This window comes from Anopheles maculipalpis, chromosome X (genome assembly GCF_943734695.1).
Source record: "Anopheles maculipalpis chromosome X, idAnoMacuDA_375_x, whole genome shotgun sequence".
NCBI classification, from domain to species: domain Eukaryota; kingdom Metazoa; phylum Arthropoda; class Insecta; order Diptera; family Culicidae; genus Anopheles; species Anopheles maculipalpis.
Genome location: NC_064870.1, coordinates 20,488,353 through 20,508,395, shown reverse-complemented (window position 1 = coordinate 20,508,395; position 20,043 = coordinate 20,488,353). Strand labels below are relative to the sequence as shown.

The 20,043-nt window shown below is 42.9% G+C and overlaps 3 protein-coding genes and 1 pseudogene across 3 annotated transcripts in view; 2 read left to right on the top strand and 2 right to left on the bottom strand.

Annotated features, from left to right (window-relative positions):
* The window catches only part of LOC126559692 (surfeit locus protein 4 homolog), a 464,744-nt gene that overhangs the window by 38,807 nt on the left and 405,894 nt on the right, over nt 1-20,043 (top strand). The gene's annotated exons all lie outside the window — the stretch shown is intronic.
* On the top strand, nt 1,708-3,675 carry LOC126564709 (uncharacterized; annotated as a pseudogene).
* LOC126564700 (uncharacterized) lies at nt 3,879-5,567 on the bottom strand. Its single transcript, XM_050221794.1, has one exon. The coding sequence runs from the start codon at nt 5,565-5,567 to the stop codon at nt 3,879-3,881; it is 1,689 nt and encodes a 562-aa protein (XP_050077751.1).
* On the bottom strand, nt 6,054-8,924 carry LOC126564689 (uncharacterized). Its single transcript, XM_050221782.1, has one exon. It carries the CDS (start codon nt 8,922-8,924, stop codon nt 6,054-6,056), a length of 2,871 nt encoding a protein of 956 aa, XP_050077739.1.

The following is a 20,043-nucleotide window of genomic DNA, read 5'->3' as shown; positions in this document are numbered from 1 at the left end:
AATAAATAATAGTTTTTCATAACGAATATTTAATAAAGTGTTGCTAAGAGTTTTACGTGATGGAAGCGAATAATTTTGACAGAGCTCTTTAAATAAATCTTTCACATCGTCTGCCTCTACCAGGTGAAAAGGCAGAGCATGACTACAAATAACATTTAGAAGTTTTTCGTCTATAACTTTTTTTCTAGCTGAACTTAAAGATTTTGTTACAGCTACGTGATGCTCAATAGATTGTTGGGTTGATATTTGTGATGTAGTGGAAGTGTTCTCCAGGCAGATATTTGTTGTTGAAGGCTTTTTATCGATGATGTGGATGTAGTCGTTATTCTTTTTGAATCCAGTGTAGGGTGTTTGTTTCTCAGATGACGTTTGAAATTAAAAGATGATTTATTCGATATTGTTAATTTCTCTTTACACATAACGCAGCGCATTTTATTCGCTTCTTCGGTACTTTCAAAATAGCACCATACATCGCCAGTTTTTTTATCTGCCATTGTTTCTGAAAAATCTAAAGTTTTTGTATATTTGAAAGGATTGTAGCGGTTCATGCTCATGCATATTGCATGCAAGAAACAGAAGATTGCACTCGACCCGCAAGCATAAACCAGACCCATCGTCGGCTCTTCGTAATTAGCCAATTTGTGCAATTATAATATTAGGAATAAAAACAGTCTCTTGCTTCTTGACCATCGAACCAACAAGACGTACGTATTACTTCCGAATCCGAAATCTAAACGTCACACTAACCTCCACAAACTGGTGACCCCGATCGTCCGATTGAACGAGCATTTTATCCGAACAAGTGAATTTCGTGCGAGAAAACCAAAAAAACCGCGTAGTGATCGACCGCGATCGCAAAGGACACTTTTTTACGTTTCACAGAACCGTCGCGTTTTTTAAGTGATCCACGAGAATAATAACTCCGTTTACGCGTAATATAACGTATTCTCAACTTTCACGGCCTATTTTTTGCTACAATGATTGAACCAACGGTAACGAAGCCGAAATAGGAGGAAAGTCAGATCGCTGTAACGCATTCAAAAATCAACATTCCGGATTTCGATTCCGAAGACGTCGAGACGTGGTTCGTCTGTTTGGAAGCAGCTTTTTACGTAAATGGCTTCAAGATAGATCGACACAAATTCAACGCAGTAATCGTTGCACTTGGCACCCGCGCGAAGTTTTTTCATTCCGCCATCGCGAAATGCAATAAATCGGAAACGTCCAATAGGTACGACACCATGAAAAATGCCGTCTTGGATTATTTTCGGCCCACAGAAAACCAACGCTTAACTAGTCTACTTTCCGGCGTCTCATTAGGCGATCGGAAACCAAGTATGCTTCTTTCTGAGATGCGCCGTCTTGGCGGAGAAGGATGTTCCGATAATGTCCTTTCTAATATTTGGTTTCGGGCTTTGCCAACCACCGCACGTTCAATCATCGCCGCCATGCCGTCTGTTTCATTAGACGATCAAGCAAAGGTAGCAGACAAAATCCTTGAAGCTCCGAGCAGTGCAACATCCAGTACAAGCGATACGATTGCAAGTGCATGTGCAACCATATGTGCACATTAGAGGCTCGCATCGAAGCTCTCTCCCGACGCTTAGATTAAGTTTTATCAGCTGATCGATGCTGCTCTTTCTCAGACCGAGACACACATACACCATCCCGATCTAGGCAGCGACACGCGTCAGGGTCGAGGCCGTCATGGGACCAACGAACTCCGAGTTCATCACGATCACGCATACCATCGAGAGCACCGCGCCGATGGCTCTGTTGGTTTCACTATCGTCATGGAAACAAGGCCGAAAAGTGCGAGAAAGAACATCCGAACGATACTTCCACTAAGTGCATTTTTTTCGAAGAGCGTCTGCCGGGTTACTCTCGAAAAAAATAGTGCGTTTCTCTCTCCGAGACACCCATTATCCCGACACTCTCACCAATTCATACGATAATACAAGCACCAGCTATAATCGAACGCCACGCATATTGAACCACGAATCACGCACTACACATAGCATCAGCTTACCGAACTCAAGCACTACTCACCATGAGAAAAATACCAGCATCACGCTGAACCATATGTCCCCTGAGCAGAACGAAAATATCGATCGCATTTACGTTAATGATCACAGAACTCACAACAGATTCCTTATCGACACGGGTGCAGAGATTTCTGTTGTTCCACCATCCTACAAAGAAAGGATGAACCCCACGCCGACAAGGAAACTTTTTGCCGCAAATGGTAGCCAGATTACCACTTATGGCACTAAAAATATCACCCTCGATATTGGATTAAAGCAACAGTTCACCTGGCCTTTCACGATCGCAGATGTTGATTCGCACATAATAGGAGCAGACTTCCTAAAACATTTTGACCTGCTGGTTGATATCAAACGCGACAAACTGATTAAGAACACAACAAACACAGCAACGCTCTCCGTAGCCGCATGCAGTACTTCAGATACGTTCACACAAATACTAAGAGAATTCAATGATATTACGGTACTCAATCTGAAGAACCGATCGACAAAATCGAACGTAACTCATCAAATCTTAACGAAAGGTCCACCCATTTTTTGCCAATCTCGTAGATTACCAATAGACAAGCTGCAAGAAGCCCAGACAGAATTTAAATTTATGATGAAAGAAGGTATATGTCAACCTTCTAAAAGCTCATGGGCCAGTCCGTTACACATGGTTAAAAAATCAAATGGGAAGTGGAGACCATGTGGAGATTACAGGAACCTGAACGCAATAACCGAACCGGATAGATACCCGATACCACATATTCAAGACGTCGGCAATATACTACACGGCACAAGCATATTTTCCTGCATAGATCTGCAACGAGCTTATCACCAAATTCCTGTTGCGGAACAGGATATACCGAAGACAGCGATTACCACCCCATTCGGTTTGTTCGAGTTTCGTTATATGACGTTCGGATTAAGAAATGCCGGCCAAACACTACAACGACACCTTCATTCTATTTTTCGAGATCTTCCGTTTGTGTTCCCGTATATCGATGATTTATGTATCGCCTCGTCGAATGAAGAAGAACACAAGATACATCTTCGAACGGTTTTTCAACGATTGAGAGAAAACTGTTTGGCAATCAACGTGGACAAGTGCCAAATAGGGAAATCTTCAGTCATTTTCCTCGGTCACGCGATCACACCCGAGGGTATCAAACCGAATCCAGCGAAAATCCAAGCGATCCTCGATTTTCCACGCCCAAAGGTTGCTGTTAGAAAACGAGCGGCTTCTTTTGCCTCTTCAGTGTACTGAGCTTTCTTTATTGCCAAGCTCTTTGGATACAATAGAGAGAAAGAAAGAAAGAGCCAAAAAATTAGTCCGCTGTTCGCGCGCGCTAATATTAATTTTCCTAACTTTATCCGCTCGTGATACGTTATCGAATGATCGATCGTTCCCTAACTGATCCCGGGGCAGGCTCGTCCTGCCCTTTTCTGATCCTTCTTATTTCTTCTATTCTTCTTCTTGTCTCCTAACTGACAGGGCGTTGAGAACCTTATAAAGTTTCCAACATCGTCCCCCCAAGTGTGCCACGGTTGAATAATTTAATCGTCTACAGCCCGTAAACACTTTAAACGTTTAACCCGCCGTAGTGACCCAACCTTATCTGCGTATCATCTAATCAACTAGAGCCCGTAAACGCTTGAAACGCTTAACCCGCCTTATGTGATGACGCAACCTCTCCTTTCTCTTATCTAAGCTATCAACCGTGGCTTCACTTCCTTTACCCTGTCAGTTATCGCGTGTGTAGTCCTGTCATTTACGTGTCGTGTACGTATGTGTGTTAGTGTTTCGCGTGTTTGTTTGTTTTCCTTGCTCCGTTGGAACCACGCGGTTTTCTACTAGGCTGTAACGTCCAAGACTGCTATTTTGTGTGCAGGTCTTACGTACGTTCCGCTGGTGGTTTCAATTGTCGCCTGTCTGACCTGTCCATCCTTGCCAGGGACAACCGATACAATACGTCCTCTTGGCCAACAATTCCTAGGCAGATTGTTATCCGCTATCACGACCAAATTCCCTATCTCGATTGGCCGTACCGGTTCGAACCACTTGGTCCGACGAGTAAGAGTAGGTAAGTATTCGGAAACCCATTTCTTCCAGAATAAGTCCGCTGCCTGTTGTGCTGCTCTCCACGATGATCTCAAGGCTGCGGGACTGTCGCAGTAAACGGCTGGCGGTTTGCTCCCATCAGAGCTTCCGAGGAGCAGGTGGTTCGGCGTTAAAGGCTCGGCCGTTTCATCTTCCAATGGCACGTAGGTGAGTGGTCTCGAATTAACGATCAGCTCGATTTCCGTGAAGGTTGAAAGGAGTACTTCATCCGTAGGGCGTTTGGGGAATACACATTGGTTCAAAACCTTCTTCACGGAGCGCACCATGCGCTCCCAGCAGCCGCCGAAGTGAGGCGCGCCAGGTGGATTGAACGTCCATTTCATTCGCGGGCCACAAAATTCCGTCATCAACGCGTCGTGGTCAACCTCCTCCAACGCTTCCTTCAGTTCTCGCGAGGCCCCGACGAAGTTTGTACCGCGATCGCTGAATATCTCCAGTGGCATACCGCGTCGTGCGATGAAACGTCGAATCGCCAGTATGCATGACGCTGTGGTGAGGGATGCCGCTATCTCGAGATGGATGGCTCTCGACGTGAGGCAGGTAAGTAAAACTCCCCACCGTTTCTCGACTCTGCGGCCGACGGACACTAAGAACGGGCCGAAATAATCTATACCTGTGAACGAGAAGGCACGCTGAGCAAATGCGACACGCTGTTGCGGTAGGTTACCCATTAGCGGTGGTTCTGGCATCGCGTTGTGCACCCTGCATCTCTGACAGCTTTTCCTCACACGTCGATACTCTCCCAGTAGCTTCGAGATGTGGTACCGCGTCCTCAGTTCGCTCAAGACCGTATAGTGATTTGCGTGCTTGTATCGCTCGTGATACTCCCGAATTATCAGGTCGGTCCCATAATCTTGTCTGGGAAGAATGATCGGGTTCCGGGAGGATTCGTTGATGCCCGAGCACGCTGTCAACCGTCCCCCCACTCTCAGTATCCCTTGGTTGTCCAGGACAGGTGAGAGTTTGTAGATGCTGCTGTTTTTATCGATCCCTTTTCGCCACGGGTGTCTCTGCGTCGATCGTTTTTGCAGACTAGCGATTTCCCGGCCATAAGCTCTGCGCTGTATAGTCCGGATTAACACGTGTTCCGCTTCCGCCAGTTCCTCTTTTGACAGCGGCCCAATCACCGTACCTTCCTTCTTGATGCGGCGACGGCTGTTCGCCACGAAGCGAATCACGTACGCTACGGTCCGTAGCGCCCTATTCCATTTCGAGAACCGCTCGAGGAGAATAAGCGGTTCTACGGCCTGATGATGGTGAACAGTCCTTCGAAGTTCTTCCGTGGTGTCTCGTTCCATTGCGATGCGAGCAGGCCACGCATCCTCCGATTCCCACAGGAACGATGGTCCGCGAAACCAGCGCCCTTGCGCCGAAAGGTCCGGTGTTTTTGTCCATTTGGTTCCATCGTCAGCTACGTTCATTTTCGTGGGTATCCAGCGCCATTGTTCCGCATCCGTGATTTCAAGCAGCTCACCAACCCGAAACGCTACGAACTGATTATACCGCCTGTGGTCCGAGTGTAACCAGCTCAACACGTTGCGCGAATCGGTCCAAAATACGGTGCGACGTACTCCCAGCCGGTGGCTACGACGAATGGTGTCCGCTAAACGCGCTCCTAAGACTACTGCTTGCAGTTCCAGCCTGGGAATAGATAAGAACTTCAGTGGAGCTACACGCGTTCTCGAACCTACCAGGGCGCATTCTACACTCTCGCCCTCTTCAAAGCGAAGGTATGCCACCGCAGCCATCCCGTTTTCGCTAGCGTCGCAGAATATGTGCAATTCCCTTTTCGCGCTCGTCGAGCAAAGATGCCGGTAACATCTCGGCACTGTCACTTCCTTAACCGCAGGGAGTACTCGCAACCATGCAGCCCATTTTTGCGCTATTTCGCCACCCAATACGTGGTCCTAGCTGTATCCACCACGCCAGACCTCTTGGAGTAAGACCTTAAGGTACATTATAAAGTGCCCTAGGAATCCCATCGGGTCGTAGAGACTCATCTGCGTTCTTAGAATCTCCCGTTTCGTAGCGGGTCTTTCACCAGCTAGCAGATCCTCATCGTACTTTGGGGAAAGGCGGAACGTAAATACGTCGGTTGAGGTATTCCACCACATCCCCAGTACCTTTTCCGCTGTGGGTTCGTTTCCCATCTGAATGTCCTTTCCTTTCGTCGGTTCTTCTTGTAGAGAGTTGATTACCGCTTGCGAGTTCGAGGCCCAATTCCGGATCTCGAATCCACCCTGCGCGTGGATAAAACGAACGGTGCTAGCCAGTTCCGCGGCTTCCTCCTCGGTTTCCATGCTGGCGAGCATATCGTCCACGTAGTGTTCTTCTTGTATACATTCCACCGCTCGTGGAAACTCCTTCCGGAAACGTTCCGCATTCCGGTTCTTCACGTACTGTGCGCTTGCAGGCGAACAAGCTGCCCCAAACGTCATTACGGTGACTGCATAGACAGCAGGATCCCCGTGAGGATCGTCGCCGTCCCAGAAGATCATTTCGCTGCGTTGATCTTTTTTCTTAATGCCCACACGATGGAACATCTCGCGGATGTCTCCAACCACCGCAAAGCGAAACTCTCTGAATTTCAGTAGTATTGTAAGTAATCCAGCCAGCATATCCGGTCCAGTAAGGAGAAAAGAGTTCAGGGAAACGCCGCTTACTTTGGCTGCCGCATCGAACACCATGCGAATCTTGCCGGGTTTATTCGGGTTCGTCACCGGGAAGATGGGTAGATACCAGTCATTTTTGTGCCTCTCCGCCGTTTCCGCGCTGCTTAACCGCCGTATGTATCCTTTCGCTTTATACTCTTTCATTTTGGAATTCACAGCACCAGCTAAAATTGGATCCTTTGACATTTTTCGTTTTAGGCATACATACCGCTGCAGCGCTGAGGTTTTGTTGCAAGGTAGTTCAACGCTGTCGTACCGCCATAGGAGTCCGGTCTCGTAGCGCTGTCCGTCGAAGGTGGTCTCGCGCTCCAGTATAGCGAGTGCCCTTTCGTCGTCCTTAGATCGCAACGGCTTTACGGACTTATCAATGCCGATCGATTCCAGATCGAAATATCGTTTCACTGCGGCGGTAAGAATATCGTCCGGCGCAGCGTTACACGAACACACATGGAATGAGTTCCACGTGGATCCTGGTGCGGCACTCGCAACCGAGCAAGGACCGTAGACAACCCATCCCAGGCGGGTTTTCGAAGCGACTGGCTCGTCAAACTTCCCATCCACACTCTTCAACGCTCGGGTGATGTTGCAGTTGTCGATGCCTATGAGGACACGTGGCAAGGCACCGGCGTACGACCTAACGGGAAGACCTCGCAAATGCGCATAGCAGCCAGCCAGTTGAGTCATGTTGACGGACTGCGTTGGAAGGGCAAGCTCTTTGACGGTATGGACCTCAGTCAATTCGTACAGCGTTTGCGACTCGTTTCGGCCCGATATGCGAACTGTCAATCTAACGGAATCCTTTTCTTCTCTGGTTACGTCTCCCGTCCATTGTAGACACAGCGGGTGCGGTGTTCCGGCGATGCCTAGTTCCTGCAGGAGTCCGTCTTCCATGAAGGTGGATGTAGACCCGTCATCCAAGAAGGCGAATGTGTCTACACGTCCGTTGGGTCCATGCAGTGTCACGGGCACGTATTTCAGGAGCGTGCTATCCTTCAGTCCTGAATGGGTGTGAACTTTAGCAATGCTAAGATCTACTCCCTTACCTGAGTCGGCTCGAGGATCGCGCTGGTCGGGGCTAGCAGTTGTCCGATCATCCAGGTGGAGCAACTCGTGGTGCTGCATGGTGCATCCGTTTACGCCACACGGCGTCTTCGCACTGCATCGACCTCCGTGGTACCCAAGACATTTGCGGCATATCCTGCGCTCATTTATGAAGGCCCTCCTGGCGGTAACCGTTGTTCCTCGAAACCGCTTACACTGCGCGAGAGACGAACAGTCCGCGCCGCACAGAAGACAACGGGACAGCAGGGCTGGCGCGTCGATTGACGAAGTTGGGTCCTTCTCGCCTGGGTCCTCTCTCAGCAGAACCGTGGTGTTGCAGTACGCTGGGTGAACATGCCCAGTACCAACAGGTTGCCGTCGATCGGACTGCACTGACGGGAATCGATGGGGCTTGAATCGCTGAGGTTGACCACGGGATGGCTGAGCTTGAGGTTCCGGCTGTCGGCGATTCTGGTCGCTGCTGCTCGTCACGGGGTTTATATCAATAACGCCGCAGAGATCCTCCGCAAGATCTCCGATCCATCGACCAAACTCCACCAGCGTCACCTCCGGTAAGTGTCTCCTAGCACGCGCCCAGTCAATGCATATGACGGGTGGTAACTTCCTAACCAACTCTTTTGGGAAGGCTACGTCGTACATGTAGCCTCGTAGCCCGGACGCCGTCATCGCTCCCACCAAACGCTTCACTGCGAATCCGAAATCCACCACCGTTGTCAACCTGTCAACCTTCGGGGGTGCCATCCTCCTCATCTTCTCGATCATCGATTCGACGATCAAATCGGGTCTTCCGAAACGCGCGTGCAGTGTTGCCATAGCCTCCTTCAAACCACCCGGAAAGGACAAAAGGTGTCCCACAGCTTCGAGTGCTGCTCCTCTCAGCGCATGCTGCAGGCGGCCGATGTTTTCATCATCCGTGTAACCGCAGGAGGCGTTGGTGCGGTTATACGTCGCTATAAAAAGCGGCCAGGCTTCCACGTCTCCTGAAAACATCGGTAAGTCGCGGGGCACCGGTTGGCGAGCTGCTATCTGGCTCTGGCTTAGCATTGTGGCACCAAAATGTGACTGTGTAAATGCGGGTTGTGTTGATGCAGTGTGTGGCGGCAGTGTTTGTGAATATGTGGTGTACGGCGGTAGTGTGTGTGTATGTGCTGTGTAGGCCGGTAGTGTCGCGCATCCTGGTTGTGTCGCGTATCTCTGGTGCGTCGCGTATCCCGTGTGTGCTGCGTAGCCGACATGTGTCGCACAGTGTGTTGGTGTGTGTGTCGCGACGCTACCCTGGTTTGTTATGTTTCTCGGTAGTGTCGCGTGTGCTGATGGTGTCGCGCCGTAATGCCCGAGGTCATGACCTTTAGCCCCGGGGACGTGACCTCGCGAGAAGCCATCTCCATGCAGGTCAGCTGCGCGCACGGACTCATCGAAACCGCGCACCCACTCCGCGAATTCGGGATAACGCGTCCCCCCAGTGCTGCAACTAGGACGCTGAGCGATGGACGATGCGCCATCGTCGTTTTCGGCGTCCATCAGCGTCTGCATCTCGCGCTCAAGCTCTTGCAAACGCGTTCTCCGCGTTTCGCGGGCCTCTTCGTGGCTCACCTGTGTTTGTTCGGACGATGCTGCCGTGCTTAGTGCAGGGATGGTTACGCTCCTCAGGGTGTTTCCTCCCGACGATATAACTCGCCGTGCTCCCGGAGTTGAAGATAATCGGCTTGGCCCGCCGGAAACGTTTCCGCTGTCCTCGCGTTCCATCTCCGGACTCGCCACTAAAGTATCCTCTGCTCGCGGTATACGACTCGGTTTACTCTGCTCCATTTCACTTCACACTTTTTCTCACTCGCGCGCCTAGCTTACTGTACTTTCCGCTCCGCGAAACAAGTGTCACCAGTGCAAGTGAAATTAGCGTCACTACTTTCGTTCACGTTCCTATTATCGAAGTCGGATAATTTTTTGGAATGTTAGAAAACGAGCGGCTTCTTTTGCCTCTTCAGTGTACTGAGCTTTCTTTATTGCCAAGCTCTTTGGATACAATAGAGAGAAAGAAAGAAAGAGCCAAAAAATTAGTCCGCTGTTCGCGCGCGCTAATATTAATTTTCCTAACTTTATCCGCTCGTGATACGTTATCGAATGATCGATCGTTCCCTAACTGATCCCGGGGCAGGCTCGTCCTGCCCTTTTCTGATCCTTCTTATTTCTTCTATTCTTCTTCTTGTCTCCTAACTGACAGGGCGTTGAGAACCTTATAAAGTTTCCAACAGTTGCAAAGCAGTTAAAAACGTTCATTGGAGCGATAAATTTCTATCGACGTTTTATTCCACACGCAGCTAGTAACCAACAACTCCTGCAACAAATGATTCGTGGTAACGTTAAGAATGACCACACACCGCTCAAATGGGATGACGACACTAAAGCAGCCTTTGTGAAATGCAAGGAAGATTTGGCGAATGCGACACTCCTTGCACACCCATCACCCCAAGCAAATCTTTGTTTACACGTAGACGCGTCGAATGTGGCAGTTGGAGGGGCACTACACCAGGTAACCAACAATGGCCTTGAACCCCTAGCCTTTTTTTTTTTCAAAAAAGCTGACACCAACTATGCAGAAGGCTAGCACATACGATCGCGAGCTATATGCAATGTACGAGTCAGTGCGATATTTTAAGGACCTTATCGAAGCACGTGTTTTTTGCATTTACACCGATCATAAGCCACTCGTGACAGCTTTCCTCCAACGACCCGAACGTGCTAACCCTACACAACAGCGTCGATTATGTTTCATAAGCGAATACACGACAGATATTCGTCATATTCCAGGGGAAGGTAACAACGTTGCAGACATGTTAAGCCGGATTGAAGCAATAATTTGCGAACCTATCGACTATGACCAAATGGCTGAGCTGCAACGAACGGATGCTGATATCACCGAGTTTATTCAAAACCCTCCCACAGGCAGTACGATCCGCGTGAAATCTTTCGAACTTCCATCGAGAAAAGGCAAATTGTACTGTGATGTGTCAACCCCTGAAATTCGTCCTTTAGTCCCGAAAACACTTCGCAAGCAAATCATCAGCAAAATGCATAACATTTCGCACCCCGGCGTCAGAGGTACAACACATTTGATCACTAAGCGATATGTTTGGCCATCCATGCGGAAAGATTGCAAGAATTTTGTCACTACCTGTATTCAGTGCCAAAGAAACAAAGTAACAAGGCACAACATCACCAAACCGGAGCAAATCATCGTGCCACAAGAACGTTTCCACCACGTACACATGAACCTGATTGGACCTCTACCTCCTTCGGAAGGCAATTTTTATTGCCTTACAATGATCGACAAATTCACCAGATGGCCGGAGGTAGTCCCCTTCGCACACTGGATTGCGAGATTTGGAGTGCCAGCCAAAATCACCACCGACCGCGGCAGACAGTTTGAAAGCGAACTATTCAAAAAGCTGTCCGAAACACTGGGTATCGACCATTTAAAAACATCTCCTTACCATCCACAGGCAAACAGTCAGATAGAACGTCTTCATCGGCAATTGAAAGCCGCCCTCGTTTCCCATGATCGAACCAGATGGACAGAAGCACTTCCGTTAGTGCTGTTAGGAATGCGCTTCACGATTAAGGACGACCTCGGAGCAACGGTAGCCGAGCAGACATACGGTACCAACTTGCGTTTGCCTGAAGAATACTTCTAAAATAGCGGTACAGTCCCTAATATAACACCTGAATTTGTTACGAATCTGAGAACAATCATGAAGAGAGTGAAACCTACCCAAACGTCCAACCATAACACTAACAGAAAGGCCTTTGTAAATGCTAACCTGCAGTTCTGTAATCACGTTTTTGTACGCGTAGATAACGTCAGACCGTCCCTCACGCCCCCTTATGACGGTCCATACAAAGTGTGTAAAAGAGGAAAAAAGACTTACACAGTAGAAGTTAAGGGTAGGAAAACGGCGATCTCGATAGATCGTCTGAAACCAGCATTCTTAAGTGAACCTAGCGATCCTCCTAAAGACTCAAGTAACGCCCTGCGTCCCGACCAAAAAGTAATAACCCCTAGACAGCCTTCGTACAAAACCCGTTATGGCAGAAATATTTTTCAACCACGAAAAAATTAAAGAAAGGGGGATGTGATGTAGCGGTTCATGCTCATGCATATTGCATGCAAGAAACAGAAGATTGCACTCGACCCGCAAGCATAAACCAGACCCATCGTCGGCTCTTCGTAATTAGCCAATTTGTGCAATTATAATATTAGGAATAAAACCAGTCTCTTGCTTCTTGACCATCGAACCAACCAGACGTACGTATTACTTCCGAATCCGAAATCTAAACGTTACACTAACCTCCACAGGATGTTTAAATTAAATCAAATCAAATTTCCATTGAAAGATACCTACCATTTGTTGTTTCCTAGTAGAAAGTAGAAGTAGTCTTATATTTTGTGTACGTTCTTGAATATCTCTTAGAAATAGGGTCTTTCACTTCAAAGTCCGCTCTTTGCCTTGCTGTTGATTCCTCACCTAAATGTACACGCGAACAAGCATGATTTAATTTGGTTTTTAAAAACTTAGCCAAATAATCCGAGGTTACAACTAAACTCACGTTACTTCCCACGGTTTTAAATAAATCTAACATATTATTAAAACTACGTAACTCTACTTTCCTTTCGTCCTTTGTGCGACTAAGCCCTGTCCAGCTGCATTTAGCAAAAAGGGTCTTGGTAAAAATTAAATCTATCAACACGTGTAATCGTCTTTTTACATTCGATTCTGTAACTTGCGCATGCAACCAACGCACTACATTTTGCCTATAAGTACTGTCTGTTTAGAATTAGTTCATCAAAAATCTTCATCTCTTCCTCGGTTTTCAAAGACTCTAAGGTAAATTCTGTTCTTGGAAGAAGTCCTTCTCTTGGACAGCTAGCTGCCAATACTTCATTCAATGCTTGGGTTTGTCGAGCCGAGTTTTTCAACAGTATATCCATTTTACCGTTAAGCTGCGTTTTCAAAAATTCGACTTCTTGCTCCAATGACTTGATTTGCTGAACGTAAAGATTTGTCATGGCCATAGTCAATCCTTCATCGTTTGTTTCATCTAATAAAGAATTGCTTAATTTTCTCTTTTTGGCATCTGAAAATCAAAATAAGCATAAACAAATTTCCAAAAAAATGCAAGACACAAATACTTACTATTTGATGAAAGAAGCTGTGTTTCGTTGACGGTAGTACTTGCTGTTGTTGTTGTGGATGTTGAAATAGCATTTGAATCTGCAAGTAATAGTTCAACAAGTAAAGATAACAATGAAGTTGAAATGCTTGTTATGCATGATCATTTCATACGTGCCTTGGCGTAACTCTTCCAAACGTTGTCTACATGACCGAAATTGAAACGCTGTCGATGATGTCGAAGCTTGCTGATAATGAATTGTTTCTGTAAATTCATTAACATGTTTCAGTACTAACAAAGTAGTTAATACAATTTTTCCCACGTTAACATACCTTTTGCAATTGGAACAGTATTTTCCTTTCCAGTGTCAGTAGCTAACGCACAAAATTACAATATATTTATAAAAAGCTGTTATATTATAATATATATTATATATTTATAAAAAGTATTAGGATCGAAAGGTAGCATTCAAATTGTAATTTGTTTTGTATGGTTTACAAAATACAATTTGAATGCTACCTTTCGATCCTAATACTTTGACAAATTGGTTGTACTCAGATGAAAACGGCATCCTATCTGTTTCTTTGTCCAGCGGCATTTTGCTTAAGTAGTAAAAGATGATAATGAATAAAGGCGATGCATTACATCACGGTCCACCACGACGATTCTTAACAAAACCATGGATCATTGAAACTCAACAATGATATTCATTATAGTTTGCTAGTTTTGCATTTACCAAATACAAATACAAGAATGTACACAAAAAACACATTTTCTTTAACTTGCGATCCTATATAGCGCATGTAAAACAAAACCTACTCCGATCCACACTAGATTATCACGACTAAAAAGGACCATCGCATCACCATCGCAGCAAATCATATGGTAAATATGCATTATACACTAAGAATCACAGTTCAATTCTCACTTCTCCTGCTCACCTCTAGATATCCTCTCTAGGTACCTTTCGATCCTAATACTTTTTATAAATATATATATATATATATATTAATTAAATATATATATATATATATATATATATATATATATATATATATATATATATATATATATATATATATATATATATATATATATATATATATATATATATATATATATATATATATATATATATATACATATATATATATATATATATATATATATATATATATATATATATTATAATATAACAGCTTTTTATAAATATATTGTAATTTTGTGCGTTAGCTACTGACACTGGAAAGGAAAATACTGTTCCAATTGCAAAAGGTATGTTAACGTGGGAAAAATTGTATTAACTACTTTGTTAGTACTGAAACATGTTAATGAATTTACAGAAACTTATCAGCAAGCTTCGACATCATCGACAGCGTTTCAATGTCGGTCATGTAGACAACGTTTGGAAGAGTTACGTCAAGGCACGTATGAAATGATCATGCATAACAAGCATTTCAACTTCATTGTTATCTTTACTTGTTGAACTATTACTTGCAGATTCAAATGCTATTTCAACATCCACAACAACAACAGCAAGTACTACCGTCAACGAAACACAGCTTCTTTCATCAAATAGTAAGTATTTGTGTCTTGCATTTTTTTGGAAATTTGTTTATGCTTATTTTGATTTTCAGATGCCAAAAAGAGAAAATTAAGCAATTCTTTATTAGATGAAACAAACGATGAAGGATTGACTATGGCCATGACAAATCTTTACGTTCAGCAAATCAAGTCATTGGAGCAAGAAGTCGAATTTTTGAAAACGCAGCTTAACGGTAAAATGGATGTACTGTTGAAAAACTCGGCTCGACAAACCCAAGCATTGAATGAAGTATTGGCAGCTAGCTGTCCAAGAGAAGGACTTCTTCCAAGAACAGAATTTACCTTAGAGTCTTTGAAAACCGAGGAAGAGATGAAGATTTTTGATGAACTAATTCTAAACAGACAGTACTTATAGGCAAAATGTAGTGCGTTGGTTGCATGCGCAAGTTACAGAATCGAATGTAAAAAGACGATTACACGTGTTGATAGATTTAATTTTTACCAAGACCCTTTTTGCTAAATGCAGCTGGACAGGGCTTAGTCGCACAAAGGACGAAAGGAAAGTAGAGTTACGTAGTTTTAATAATATGTTAGATTTATTTAAAACCGTGGGAAGTAACGTGAGTTTAGTTGTAACCTCGGATTATTTGGCTAAGTTTTTAAAAACCAAATTAAATCATGCTTGTTCGCGTGTACATTTAGGTGAGGAATCAACAGCAAGGCAAAGAGCGGACTTTGAAGTGAAAGACCCTATTTCTAAGAGATATTCAAGAACGTACACAAAATATAAGACTACTTCTACTTTCTACTAGGAAACAACAAATGGTAGGTATCTTTCAATGGAAATTTGATTTGATTTAATTTAAACATCCTTTCAAATATACAAAAACTTTAGATTTTTCAGAAACAATGGCAGATAAAAAAACTGGCGGTGCTATTTTGAAAGTACCGAAGAAGCGAATAAAATGCGCTGCGTTATGTGTAAAGAGAAATTAATAGTATCGAATAAATCATCTTTTAATTTCAAACGTCATCTGAGAAACAAACACCCTACACTGGATTCAAAAAGAATAACGACTACATCCACATCATCGATAAAAAGCCTTCAACAACAAATATCTGCCTGGAGAACACTTTCACTACATCACAAATATCAACCCAACAATCTATTGAGCATTACGTAGCTGTAACAAAATCTTTAAGTTCAGCTAGAAAAAAAGTTATAGACGAAAAACTTCTAAATGTTATTTGTAGTCATGCTCTGCCTTTTCACCTGGTAGAGGCAGACGATGTGAAAGATTTATTTAAAGAGCTCTGTCAAAATTATTCGCTTCCATCACGTAAAACTCTTAGCAACACTTTATTAAATATTCGTTATGAAAAACTATTAGAGACTGTTAAAATTCAACTTTGTAATTCTAAGGGAATATGTTTAACCTCTGACGGTTGGACTAATCCTCAAAATGAAAGTTTCTTCGCAGTCACTGTACATTTTGTTAATAGTGAGTCCAAATTAATAACCTATATGCTGGCTTGTGAAGAATTTCCCCATAAACATACATCTGAAAATATTGCGGAATGGCTTGAAAAAATTATGAAACAATTTCAAATTTCTGAAAAAGTAATATGTGTTGTAACCGATAACGCACCAAACATGAAAAAAGCCGTTAGTTTAACTGGTATTCAACATATTTCATGTTTTGCTCACAGTCTGAATTTAATATTTCAACATTCTATAAACAATTCTATACACTTAACAGTAGCTGCAGTAAAACGGATAGTAAAATATTTTTAGAAAAGTGCCCAAGCATTCGTAAAGCTTCGGGAATTTCAAGAGCTTTTAAATCACGTGCAACAAAAACTTATTTTAGACGTCCCAAGTTTCCAGCGTTTCTCTATAAACAAAGATCCAATCGTTTCATCATTAGCTGTGTTGAATTTTGGAAACACTCTTAATGAACATGATTGGATAATTATGAGTGAAGCATCAAGTGTTTTAAATTTCTTCGATTTAGTAACAAAAGAATTATCTGCTGAAAAGATTGTGACCTTATCAAAGGTAAAAGTGATCACAAGCTTGATGATAAAAAAATTAAATTCTCATTCACAGATTACTACATGTTGTAAAGAAACGAAAACATTAATTAAATGCCTCCTTGATGGAATTCAGCAGAGGTTCAGTTACGTGGATTCACAAATAGTTCAGCTTGCAACAGTTTTAGATCCAAGATTTAAACACAAAGGATTCAATAGTGACACTGAATTTAACCAATGCTGCACACTTATACTTGAGAAAATGAATGCCATAAACGCTATTGATAATGAATCACAAAATCAACAACCACAGGAAAACACTGAGAGATCAAATAATGATAAAAATAGTATATGGATTGATTTTGATTCAGAGCAAGATCAATCGCAAGTCGTGCTACATTCTAGAAGTGAAGTCCAAAAAGAGTTAGACAATTATTTATCGGGGCCTTTGACTCACAGGACTGATGATCCCCTGGAATGGTGGAAACTATACAAAAATAAGTTTCCAACACTGCATTGCTTAATGTTAGAAACTTTGTGTATTCCTGCATCATCCGTGCCTTGTGAAAGGGTGTTTTCGAAGGCAGGAGATGTAGAGACAAGCAAACGAAACAGATTAAAACCAAACAAAATCAACAAAATACTATTCATTAACCAAAATAGGTTAAAATAAAAATTAGACAAGGATGTCAAGAATTAACTTAAAATTTCGATATAAAATCATATATTGCGTGAAAATATTAGCTATTAGCAGAAATACGGCCAGGCCGTTACTATAGAAAAAAATCTCTAATTACAGGAACATAGTATGATTATTTTATTTTATTATTATCATTATTTTGATAATTTTTTCTCACGGTTAGTCTTATGGCTTACATTAGGAACAAAGATTTGCAATCTTGATTTAATATGTACATAATTCTCATAAAATCAGTTTTTAACCATAGTGCGTAACATGATGAATGTTAAAAATATTTGTTAAAATATGTATTAAGCGATATCATTGTTTTGTCTTGATAAATAATAAATATAAGTATTATTAACAGTTAGGGTGGTTCGTAGGAAGAAGCGATAGCGACGTTGATCTCCACACGGCAGGACCAGGGATCAATTCTAATCCGGACCGTACCGAGTGGGTCCCAACTATATGGTACCAATAAATCTATTAAGCCAATCGATGACCAAAAAGTCATTTAAAACAAGAAGAAGAAGAAGAAGAAGAAGAAGAGATCAGCTTGTTTCAAAAACATAAAAATATAGCATAAGTTTTTTAAAATATATTTAAAAACTATAAGTTTTACATAAAAAACCACACGCAGCTTCTTTGTATTTGTAGATATAAAGTTTCAAAATTAACATGGTGTTCATTAGTCCGTTTTTTGTTTTTAGTTTATTTTTTTATAGAAATTTATTATAGTAACTATCTTGTTTTCATTTTTCAAATAGCGCTACATTTTGTAATTTCACAGATTATTCATAGCGATATACATATCTCGACAGTCTCTTTCTCGTGCTATTCGATCACCGCGCATCGCGCTCTTCGGTGCGCTTTTCGCTCATCGCACATCGCGCTCTTCGGAGCGCATTTCGCTCATCGCACATTGTGCTCTTCGGAGCGCAATTCGCACTGTGCGGAGCTACCTCTTGCTCACCGCTCACTAAGGTGAGCGAGAGCGGTTCGCTCCGCTCTTTGAAAAGAGCTACTTGACCCAACACTATTCACAACACTACCTACGACCCAAGCACAACAAAATAGGTAAAGTCGTTGCAAGAATGGGGCTAAAATGGGGCCCTACTTTTGTCACGATAATTGTCCCGTAGTCAGAAACGGATGGGGCAATTTTGTTTACCACAAATTATGACGTCACAAAATTTTTGACGTCATGAAGATGTGCAAAAAAATTGATTTGTGTATGCTGTTTTTTTCTCTTTCGCACTGCTTGTTCGTTCTTCCATGCTTTTTGCTCTGTTTCTCTTATGGATCAAGGTAGCTGCTTTTGAGCCTGTGTGTAGAGGAGAGATTGAAATATGCAGTACTGTTTTTTCTGGATATCTAGAGGTGAGCAGGAGAAGTGAGAATTGAACTGTAGAGAGAAGAGATTGAAATATGCAGTACTGTTTTTTCTGGATATCTAGAGGAGAGCAGGAGAAGTGAGAATTGAACTGTGATTCTTAGTGTATAATGCATATTTACCATATGCTTTGCTGCGATGGTGATGCGATGGTCCTTTTTAGTCGTGATAATCTAGTGTGGATCGGAGTAGGTTTTGTTTTACATGCGCTATATAGGATCGCAAGTTAAAGAAAATGTGTTTTTTGTGTACATTCTTGTATTTGTATTTGGTAAATGCAAAACTAGCAAACTATAATGGATATCATTGTTGAGTTTCAATGATCCATGGTTTTGTTAAGAATCGTCGTGGTGGACCGTGATGTAATGCATCGCCTTTATTCATTATCATCTTTTACTATTTAAGCAAAATGCCGCTGGACAAAGAAACAGATGATATGACGTTTTCATCTGAGTACAACCAATTTGTCAAAGTATTAGGATCGAAAGGTAGCATTCAAATTGCATTTTGTATGGTTTAAACAGCTTTTTAAAAATATATTGAAATATTGTGCGTTAGCTACTGACACTGGAAAGGAAAATACTGTTCCGATTGCAAAAGGTATGTTAACGTGGGAAAAATTGTATTAACTACTTTGTTAGCACTGAAGTCCGTCGAAGGATTCCGATTTGTCCACAGCAAAGTTTTAGCGGTTAAAGGAAATTTAACGTTGGCTTTTTTAAAAAGCTTTAAAATTATATTTATGGAGCTATGCGGCGCGTTGGTGGAAAGTGCCCAGTAACGAATTCAATCAACTATTGACATTTTATCGATAATTTGATTGAACGTATCGTCAGTGTTGATTTCATTCTCATCTTCGGAAAAACAGCAATCGATGTAGTCAGCCAATTCGACTTATTCTTCTTCGGTCTGGTTCATATTTGGTACTGGACTTTGTTCTGGGGTTGGCGATGTGAGCTGCATTTCATGGTTTAAATTGCTCGTGGCTATATTTTGGGTATGTTGTAAATTATAATATAACATTAACACTACGATGTAATCGAACTTTATATTCGTTAAACTTGTGTAATAAAGTCAACTAACATGGTTGGCTTGGTCCTGCATCCTGATTATCCTTTTCAGAAGGATCCAGCGCCATATATTCATGGCACCAGAATATTTTTTTCGCTCTCACTTACTCCGCCGTCTGGCGTGATTTCAGACGGTTACGCGTTTAAAGGTACGAGGCGTGTATGTATGCGTTTGTGTGTGAGGTATAGCAGTGCAAGCAAGGTAAAACACCCGGCGTATACACACATGTATCGATACCTTTCAGAACAAAAATTTACTCCGTCTATACTGTC

Coding starts and splice junctions, on each gene's coding strand:
- LOC126564700 (XM_050221794.1), bottom strand. CDS start 5,567: ATGAACGTAGCTGACGATGGAACCAAATGGACAAAAACACCGGACCTT.
- LOC126564689 (XM_050221782.1), bottom strand. CDS start 8,924: ATGCTAAGCCAGAGCCAGATAGCAGCTCGCCAACCGGTGCCCCGCGAC.